Source organism: Echiichthys vipera, assembly GCF_963691815.1.
Source record: "Echiichthys vipera genome assembly, chromosome: 10".
Classification (NCBI taxonomy): Eukaryota; Metazoa; Chordata; class Actinopteri; order Perciformes; family Trachinidae; genus Echiichthys; species Echiichthys vipera.
In genome coordinates, this window is record NC_139835.1 from 28,411,583 (window position 1) to 28,422,598 (window position 11,016).

The window sequence follows — 11,016 nt, forward strand, 5'->3', positions numbered from 1 at the left end:
TAAAAAAAGAAATGAAACATCAAAAATCATCTGTTAATAATTTGAATCGACAACAGAACTTGTAACTAAGCTTAAAAATAAACAATGGAGTAAAAAGTGCACGATTTCCCTCTGAAATTTAGTGGAGTAGAAGTCAAGGTAGGGGAAGTAAAGTTCAACACTGTAACATTATACACTACAGTACATGAGTAAAGGTGATTAGTTACTTCCCACCACTGATGCCTGTCTACCTTTTCACTGCACATATCTTTTTAAAATGAGATGGCAGTATTGGGATTTATCAGCGGGGAGGAAGGTTTAGGCAAATGAATACTGCCACCTGCTGGTGAACAGAGACAGAGACACCCAGCATGGACCCATAGGCTACTGTTGTCCAAGTGGACCCTCACAAGAATATAAGAATTAAATTAAAGCTGCAAGCAGCATTGATCGAGCAGTCGCACGCCATGCAAGTCTGGGATGTGGGCGGGACTCTGGCCAGGGCAACCACGGAAAACTGCACAGACGTCTTGGATGTATACGTCTTAAACGCCAACATTTAGGGCAGTAGCTCAGTCAGTCGCTGGTTAGAGCGAATGACCACGAATGGAGTGTGGACTGGTGGCTGGAGAGGTGCCAGTTCATCTCCTGGGCACTGCCGGGGTGCTGTTGAGCAAGGCACCGAACCCCCAACTGCTCAGGGTTAAAACAAATAAATTGGTGGATTATCTTATAAAAACCTGGATTCTTGGTTAAAAAATGAATGAATGAATGAATGTTTTATTTCAAACATATGAAAAAAATAAATTACACTTGAAGAACTCGTCATTAAAACCCTTTGTATGTTTGAAAAGGAGCAGGAAGAAGCATTGGCTGATTATTTCCTACCCCTTCTCCACTTAGTATCTATACTATTGGTTTTCTTACTTCCTGTGTATCCTGTTTCTTTTGTTATTTATTTTATTTTTTATTTTTTTAATACGCTCAACAATACCAACAAACAAACAATAACCGCTTGTGTATAAATAAATAAATGACAAGTATGGCAAAATGTGAGAACCCTAGTGTTTGTCATCCCCCTCTTCTTCCCTGTACCTTGTAAACACCGTCCGTTTGTACTGTTGTTTGAATTTGCTCATGGTTGGACGTTGTCTGAGCTCCTCCGCTCGTCTGTTCCACAGTTTCACTCCACATATTGAAATGCAAAAAGTTTTTAAAGTTGAGCGTGCATACAGATGTTTTAGATTCAGTTCCCCCCTCAGATTATAACCCCCCTCCCTTCTCTCTGGAAAAAAACATGCTTGAATATTTACTGGTAACTGGTTGTTTGTGCTGTTTGGAAACTGACAAGATCAGTGAGTTTCAGTATTTTGGATTTTGAGAATAAGGGGTTAGTGTGTTCTCTGTAACCAGTGTTATGAATTATCCTGATTGCTCTTTTTTGCAGAAAACAAAGAAATTGGTGGATTATCTTTAAAAAAAAACTCGATTATTGGGTTAAAATAAAGAAAAAATGGTGGATTATCTTTAAAAAAGCAGGATTGTACAAAAGGATTTGATGTAGTTCTCAATAACAAACTGTGGGGGCGGCAGTGCGCCACAGCTGCGTCTAGTCTACCTAACCAAAGAAGACGAAGAAGAAGACGACGAAGCAGGAAAAAGAGAAGACGAAGAAGAAATCGAAGCCCGCCCTCCCTCTGACGTGTAATTGAGTCGCCGGGCTGCGGTGGTTCCTCGGGTCAGGCTCTGTATTATAACCTCTGTTGAGGGTTTTTTTTAGAGGAGGACAGGCAACCATGGCCCTGAGGGCGATCCGACTGGTCCTCCCAGCGGGGACAGCGGCCTTTAAAGCGGCCACCGTCACACAGAAGGTAAGGCGAGAGGACCGGACACGGACTCTTTATTCGTCCCTGCGACTTCACAAGGACAAGCTAACTCTGCTAGCTTGACAGCCGCTAGCATCACAGTCCGACAAGCTAGCTGTGGTTGTTTATGATGTTATTGAAAACAGAGAACCAAGGAAACAAGACAAGACATTTGTGTACATTTTAAAGTAGTTTTATAGACCCTTACGTGACATTTACCAGTCAAACATACCGTGGAACTACCTTTTAAGGTTGATATTTGGCTCATTATAATTCTAATAATAATAACAATAATATTAACTATACTGTCCCATAAGAGGAAAATGTGTCTTCACCATGTAAAACAACATATACATCATGATACAGATCCAATACAGCAAATATTAAATGACCCTGATGGTGTGTAATACACAACACGATGCCACACATGGTGCGACCTCAACACATTTCTGATGATTAGATAAATAAATAAATATCCATGAAGTGACAACAACTCTTTAAAAAAATAATACATATTAATAATCATAATAACTATTTGTAAAACACCTCTATAAACTGCAGTTAAAGTGCTCTGAATCAAAATACACACAAAAATACTAACAAATAATTGTAAAATCAAATGAGGTAGAAAATAATAAAAAATCACACATCATTGTATAAAAGTATACAGAGGACAAAAGAAGAATGAAGTCCCATTTGGTTGAATAGCAACCATCACAGACACATTTATAGCTAGTAAAATGTAGTTACACTACGCTGTCTGGTAACCCTGGCAACCGGTCTACTCTCATTTATAATAGAGGTCGACAAAATAGTAGATTCAACTTCATCAGGCACTGAGACGATGAAATGCACTTCAGCATCGAACCAGACACTCAGTGTAATGTCCATCCATCTTCAACCGCTACAAAATACTGTGTCATTATAGTTGGCAGTGCAGGTATAGTATAACATAAATAGTGTACAGTGTGATTACAAGTAATTCATAGTAAATAATATAAACACCTCATTATAGCTCAATATAATTCAACAGCATCACAAACTACAGCCTCTGAAATGACCATAAAGTTTAATCAACACCTCTATAATAAACACTAAACTACAGCGTACAGAGCTGAACATTGTTTTGCATGAAGGTAGGGTTGCATTAGTGATCTTGAGTAACTCACTATATAAGCTATAGTTAAGGGGATGGAGATCTCCTAACCCCATGCTACAAAATAAGGTGGGGTTTTCTGTTTGTTTTTTTGGTCATTCAGGCCGGTGTTCACACTAGCTCAGTGAGGAGCCTACAGTACGGCTGGTGGGCCTATGTGCTGGGAGAGAGGACGACGCCGCGGCTTCATCAGAACAGCAAAATCATCACCTTGGATGGCAACTTGTCCTCCGGGAAAGGAGCACTGGCCCAGAAGCTGGCTGACAAGCTGGGTAACTATACCACCACTACAGGGATGCTTCATTAAGAGTTTGCACCAGCACACGCTCAGTCAGTGCGTTTACATTCACAGCAGTGACCCGAAACTGGCCTTACCCCGATCAAGGGAATGATCTGATTATTGAAGTTCCCCCAGTTCACATGAGCAGGGGTTGAATGGGGAAATGACGAGAGTAACTTGACCTCCGGTGCAGTAGGTGGCGCACCGCCAACATACAGCTGATCTGAAGGAGGCTTTATTTCCAGTTCCCCTTTGACAAAAACGTAAGTGCGGGGAAATGGACGACTTTTGGACAGAATTACGACTTAAACGCGTCTTCTTGGTAGTGATGTTACTTACCGTGGCGAAGTCCTCCCTCGGTTTAAAGGTAACACTATTGTTGTTTTTTTTCACGTTTTCGGCGCTGTTGCTTCCTGGGTTATTCAAAAGCCACTGCCCCGGAGTGGGGAGCACACGCAGACGAGAAACCCGACAGTAATCCGGGAACGCTGTTTACATGCATGAATAATCAGGGTACTGAATGAGCTCTCTAGGTCTGTTAACAGGGGTATGGTGTTTACATGGTGTTTGAAAAACCAGAGTATGCCCACAGACTGCATGTAAACACACTGAAAGATTTCCTTAGGTTTCTAGTCCTGCAGTGGATGGATGAAGGCGTTTGCAGGCTAAGATGTTTAAAGTCCTTCAATTTTGGGGGTTAAATTAGCTGAAATTTCACTCTGATAATGAACGCAGCCATTGACTGAGCTTCAGACTATAACTTGTAATCCTGTGTCTGCAGGGATGCTCTACATGCCCGAGGCCGACACTTTCTACATGGACAAGATGACGGGGGAGAAGGAGCCGCTCCATGTGGATTTCAACGGGATGTGCAGCCTGGAGAAGTTCTACACGGACCCCAAAGCCACAGATGGAAACAGCTACAGGCTGCAGCTGTGGATGTACACCATGAGGCTGCTTCAGTACGCCGACGCCCTCGAACACCTCATCACCACAGGTGTCGCAGACTCTGAGATGCACAACATGATTCAATCCCTGTTGCTGTCATTTAGGCTTCCAGAAAACATCACTACAGTCGAAAAACAACCTATATTAACGTAGTCTGACAGCACCATGAATAACATTTATATAACCGCAATAACAAAACTATTTTAGCTATTAAACCTTAATAGTGAACTACTGAAGTGAATAGAAAACCCCCCCCAAAAAACAGTAATTTAATCCTATTAATAACTTCAAATTGAGGATTTTTAAAACTCTTTTCAGGTCAAAGCTTCTTTCAAAATCCTCAGTTGCAGCTTCTAATGTGAAATGATGCCATTCATTGCAGCCCTAATACTAGACATACGTGTGTGTGTATGGCATGATATGATATGATATAGATTATCAACAGAGTCACTCACCATCCTGGTCCTCTGTGTTTCAGGTCAGGGGGTGATCCTGGAGCGTTCACCCTTCAGTGACTTTGTCTTCCTGGACGCCATGTTCAAGCAGGGCTACATCCGGAAGGAGTGTGAGTATGCAACAACATTCGCTCCTGTCATGAAACGTCAGGAAACTGGAGACGCACGGGTTTTATTTCGACAGTTACATGCATTTAAAAAAGGAGCCATTTGCGGTTCTGTTAAAAGAAAATGTCCTGTGCCTCGCAGGTGTGCAGCACTACAACGAGATCAAAGGCATCAGCCTCTGTGAGTTCCTGCCCCCACATCTCGTCATCTACGTCGACCAGGCAGCTGAGGAGGTGCAGAAGAAGCTGAAGCAGAGCGGCAAGGTAGTGAGACGAAGCACCAAATCACACTGTTTCGTCATACTTTTAGACCCTGTTAAGACGAAGACGATGACGATCTAAAAGTGGCTTTGCGTTATCACTTTTTTTTTAAGTCCGCGTTTAGAAGACATTCAGAAAACCTCTCGAATTCTGATAAAGCTAATTCTAGTTTAGCATCGAAGCTAACCTTTTCAATTTTGAATTAGCGGTCTTCCAGTAGCTCCTCACAGGCACAGGATGACTTTAATCGAAAGCACAAATACATTACTAGAGCCTGACAAGATGGATTTTCATGTCATGTAATAGAGATACTCGTGTTATAGTTAGAATCCTGCGACTTTGCAAGGCAAGTAGACAGACTATGGGACACTAAGGCTTACTGTAGCTTACTTATAGTGAATAGAACCTCAGGATACTGTAATTCTGTCAGAATGTCTCCAATCTCACTCATATCTAATAAAACACTGCAGAGGATTTAATACTTAAAATGAAAAATACATTTTTATTACAATAAATTCTCTTTATTCTCAGCCCTATCTTCAGAACGTGCCCCTGTCATATCTGAAGAGCATTGAGGATAGCTACAAGAAGTCTTACCTGCCCCAAATCAGGTGAGTAGTTGAACTTGCGTAAAACAAATGTGTATTATATCTCTGACCGCCGTCAGTGTAACGGAGGCTTAGCTGGTTACAGTGTTCGCCGTCTGGTCTACCTCAATACCGCTACCGCTTTGTGTGTTTAGTCTAAAACTGGAGCGTAAACCATCCATCTACCTTCAACCGCTTGTCCCTATCGGGGTCGCGGGGGGCTGGAGCTGCCTACATTGGGTGAGAGGCGGACAGGACATCAGCCTATTGGAGAGTAAACCTCATTACTTAAATGGTTAAACAAGAATTATAAGCTCTTACCCGTGATAAGGGAATAAGCTTAAGAGAGCAAATGGCCTTGTAGCAGCGGGTGAAATAAAAGAAATTCAAAGAACCTCTTATGCAGCAGTTTGCTGTAGCTTCATGATTTAAATTAACAAGGCTACTTTTTACTGATCTAAACACAAACAGGCAAGTTTTACTAAGTCAAAGTCCTTTTCCAGCACCTTCAAAGCCTGTCTGGACAGGAGTGTCTATGGTGACTAAGGGCGCACTCATGCTGTCCATTCGTACCGTGCCCAAACACGCTTCACAGCTTAAGTCTGGTTCCTTTGACCAGTGTGAGTACAGCTGTACCACAGCAAGGCACGCCACGCTTGCAGGCCGCGGCCCGGTTGAGAGAGGTGGGCTTTAGTGAAGCGCAGATGCACATGTACGGACACAAGCGTGCGCACATGTACGAGCATACGAATGGACAGTGTGAGTGCGCCCTAATTGGTTCGTTAACGCGCGCTACACAGGTTTCAAGTTTTTGTTTTTTTTTCTTATCAAACCTCATCAAAAGTGTGTGTGTGTGTGTGTTTTTTCCTTCAGTAAAACATCAGAAGTCCTTGCTTATGATGCAACCCTAGCCCAAGACGTTGAAAGGGTAAGACTACAGTGACAAGTATCTGGGTGAACCATGTGTCTGGTGTCATTTTGAGCCCTAAAAAAATCACCCACTGGCTTATTTTCTTGCGTGCCGTCCGCAGGTGGCAGAAGACATCGAGTATCTGAAGTTTGATAAAGGGCCGTGGCTGGAGCAGGATGACGTCACCTACCACAACATGAGGATGATGTGAGTTCTTGATTGAAGTGTTTTTTTTTACGTTTTCACATTTAGATGCAAATTCCACTGAGAGAGATCTCCCAACAGGTGAAGTCAGACTCGCGACCTCAGTCTGCGTTTGTCATACTTTATTATGGATAAATATGCAAAGCACCCGAAACGAATCACGCGGGCGACTCAAAATGCAGATTTGGTTCCGAGTGCCTTTTTTAGACGCTCCGCTCCACACATACATTAGCATACATCAAACTTGAGCTATGAGCTGATTTTTTTCAAACTCTTTGTTTTTACAGGGTGGAGGACAAACGCGGGGTTGCAACCTTGACCCACATCCCAAAGTTTCTGCCAGAGATCACCATCGGGGCCCACGACTATGATGAGAAATACTACGCCTATAAAGCGGTACGTAGAGACAAGATGCTCATTCTTACTCTCTCTCCTCTTCATCCTCTCAAAAAGTATAATGTCTAGAGCGTTCATTGCAGATGAAACTATGAAGGAATGACTTTATTTATTTATTTTTGGTTTTACATCAGATGTTAAATAAAATGACATAATATTTTCAACCAAAAAAAGAAGCAATTTGCTTTTATTAGCCCATCCTAACATCACAGTTCTAACAGTTTAAACACATATAATGAATATATACACATTATTAAAAACACATATTAACTTAGTTTAAGTATTTATTAAAAGTATATTTACTTATACTTAAATTAATGAAGTAATTTACAAGGTATCAAGGTTTAATCAGTCCAACCAGACCTGTGTGGGTGTTCAGAGCCGTGTGCCGACCTAGTCCACACCAACACTGGTATTTTGGAAACTGAACTTCTACGGCCCCCGGTTTAAAACAAATTCCCGTCCACACCACCGGTGTGATAAAACATATCTCCGTCCAGCTCAAACCGCAAAATCTGCCTATTATAGTCACTGGAAGTGTGTCTGTCTCTCTCTGTCCATCTGTCCGTCTTTTCTCTTTCTCTCTCCTTTTCTTCCTCTCTCCGGTGCAGACAGATGTGCGTCCTCCACAGAGCTGGGTCTGTCTGACGTTCCTGTCTGTTATAGTGAAGGTTTTCAACGCCACCGTACTCTACGGGGGAATTGTTGGGTCTCTGTAAATCATAAATAAGTCATAGAGTGTGGTCTTTACCTACTCTGTAAAGTGTCCTGAGATAACTTTTGTTATGATTTGGCACTGTAAATGAAATTGAATTGAATTCTCCGTGGACACAAATGGCTGTTTACCGTCGCACAGTGTGACGTCCAACAATGTCGACAAGAAGCGGTTTTCCCATGGACGTAGAAAAAAGTTTTCCTCGGTTTTCCCGTCCACACACGACGGCTGAAACCGGACTCTTCCAAAAAGTTCACCCTGGACTCCGGTTACAAAAAACTCTGGTTTCAGGAGCAACAGCTGCGTGTGGATGAAAGGCCGAACCGTGCGGAGAAACCCACGCGGTTTCAAAAACACCTGCGTCGGTGTGGACGGCCCTTAAATCAGCTTCCTAATGAGACAACATCTGTCCGTATGTTATCCTGCCCTTGAGTTCACAGCGAAGAAAGAAGGGATGTTTTCTAACCAGTGTCGATCAATTAGAAAAGCGGTTGTTCTGCTCTAATGAGATCATCTCCAGTGACACGTTTGTTTCTGTTGTGTGGTGACATTAATGGGCCGTGTTGCGGGAGTACGCGCTGCCCTTTCGTTCTGTCATTATCTGAGGATAAACAAGTTTATCTTGTGATGATCATTTTATTAAAAACCTACACAACCACTCCACTTTCCCCCTCCCCACGGTCCTCTTCACATGAAGTACTTTTATTTCCCTACCCTTTGCCACGTGAAGCCGACGCTCCTCTGCCAGCTGACGGAACTAATTTACTTCCGCGGAAATATTGAGGGACACATCGTTACAAAAAAGGCAAATGCCAGATATGGAATATTCTACAAGGCTTTTGGTATCATCAGTCTTGCAGGGAAAACATTTGCTTCTGACCTTTTCTCGTTATTGACTAGAGACTTTTTTCGTCTCCCCTTGCTGCAAACACCGGGCAGCGTCGTGCTGCAGGAGGCTGCGACCTGACATTTAGTTCTGAGCCCGGATGTCGGCGGAAAGAATGAGAACTGTGACACGAGGCGCCGTAATATCCCTCTGCACAGCTGCTACACATGTATCTGTTAAACTCACGGAGCGAATATTGCTTCATTAACGGTCAAAGAAACCTGCGGATGATTCAAATTGAGACAGAAATGTTTAAAATGTTCCGCGGATCAAATAAACAAACCTTCCTGCATTACTCGTGATTTATATATCTGCATATTAAGTGTTGAAAGTGTCATATTTCACTAACTTGATCAAATACTTTCAGTTACTTCAATTGGAAGACGTTCATTTGAAATACAAAATTTTACTTATGCAGGTATTTAGGGTGATTTGTCCAAAATCGTCTTGATAATAATGTTACAGTATTTATCACAATATAATGTTTTTTCTGGTAATTCAAAATAGTCTTAATGAAAAAACCACATGGTAAAGCCAATGTTTTATACTGCTGTGTGAGTTTAATACACGAGAAATGCTGATTTTATTAAGAACTTAAGTGCAAAATTAAAAATTTTTTGGGTTGTTTTGTGTTTCAAGTGAAATTTCAGAGATGTATTTTTATACGTGCATGGACACAAATAGAGAATATCATTTGAAAGATTCACTTCAGCACTAAGATTTCCAGAGAACAGTACGTGCTTATTATAACTTTACATTACGTCATTGTATATCACAAAGGTGGTTCAGGATCATCTAGTAAGGATGAACCCTGGGCGCCTCCCTAGGGAGGTGTTCCAGGCACGTCCAGCTGGGAGGAGGCCTCGGGGAAGACCCAGGACCAGGTGGAGAGATTATATCTCCACACTGGCCTGGGAACGCCTCAGGATCCCCCAGTTAGAGCTGGTTAATGTGGCCCGGGAAAGGGAAGTTTGGGGTCCCCTGATAGAGCTGCTGCCCCCCTGACCCGACCCCGGATAAGCGGATGAAGGACGATCAATCATCGCCCAGATTACAGGCGTTTCATGATTCAGCTTGGGTCCTTTTAGTTAAATGTCTCTTTTTCCCCCGTTCTTGCAGCTCCCTGGGAAGAAGTATGCTCCTGGTTATAACGCAGATATCGGAGACAAACTCGTGTGGCTGAAGTGAACGAGTCCACGGACGCGTGACTGACTGAACCCCCCGTGGTGAACTCCGGACCGCTTGTCCATTATCCATCCTGTTGTTCATCCTAAATAATATGTATGTATTAAAAAGAATAAATTTTGAATCTACAAAATGTCTTTTGAACTGACTCGCATGATGGAAAGCGCACAAAGTGCTTCAAAAGGGCTTAAAGCAACACAGGGAAGAAACACGATTAAGACCCAGTGCCTGTCTAAACGGGTATGTGTTAGTTTACATACACACTATATATACACAATATTTTTGCAGAGGGGAGGGTTGCGAAAACTGATACGAGCAAGAGAGAGTGGATAAGACACAGATATATATTTGTTTGCACAGTTAGTTGGGTTAATGAGACACGGGTGTTGCGTTAATGGGACACAGGTTGTTAATTGTGAGGCGTGAGTGGAGGAATTAGTGAAGGGAGAGGGGTATGGTCTTGTTCCTGAACCTCAGTTAAATTACCAGCATTTAAAATGATTGGTGGAAAATGACCAGGAGTTACACTGTTAGTCCAGGCAAAGTAGCACGTAATTGTACAAGAGTTAGGCTCTAAGACGCAGCCTAGTTATACTGTGAAATTAGTGGGGAAAGGGAGCGAAAGTTACTCAGTACTTGTGGGAAATAAGAGGCGACCTACACGGAGAGTGGGCGGTAGGTATGCTCTAAGTTGCAGGTTGTATTGCGTAGTGTTACCGAGATGATCAGTCTGGAGTCCTGTTGTTGATATGAGAGCTTTTAGTTTGGAGAATTGTTCCCTTTGATTGCGTGTGTGTGTGTGTGTGTGGGTGTATACAATGGAGGAAAGCGGTAATAGCCTTGGTGCGAGGTAAGCCCGAGCTCCCCTCTTTGAGAGACATTATTAGTTCCTGTTTGCCAGAGACGGCTCTTGTTCTAATCGAGAATTGATCACCAGCACAGATACAAGGATAAACTGGGCTCAGGAGCAAAGTACACCGGAGAGATGTGGGGGAAATCTCCAATAACCCGCTTCTTCCTGCTGCTGCCAGATTCTCAGCTCCAGCTCTTTTCACCACAACCACCACGGAGCCCGGGCGACT

The 11,016-nt window shown here is 42.7% G+C and overlaps 1 protein-coding gene across 1 annotated transcript; it reads left to right on the plus strand.

Annotated features, from left to right (window-relative positions):
- The first annotated feature begins 1,682 nt into the window (after window positions 1-1,682).
- On the plus strand, window positions 1,683-10,061 carry ndufa10 (NADH:ubiquinone oxidoreductase subunit A10). Its single transcript, XM_083921510.1, has 10 exons — window positions 1,683-1,850; window positions 3,104-3,272; window positions 4,062-4,277; window positions 4,707-4,793; window positions 4,933-5,054; window positions 5,583-5,662; window positions 6,512-6,566; window positions 6,670-6,755; window positions 7,040-7,148; window positions 9,869-10,061. The coding sequence occupies exons 1-10, from the start codon at window positions 1,776-1,778 to the stop codon at window positions 9,935-9,937; spliced, it is 1,068 nt and encodes a 355-aa protein (XP_083777636.1). The 5' UTR covers window positions 1,683-1,775; the 3' UTR covers window positions 9,938-10,061.
- Window positions 10,062-11,016: the final 955 nt, after the last annotated feature.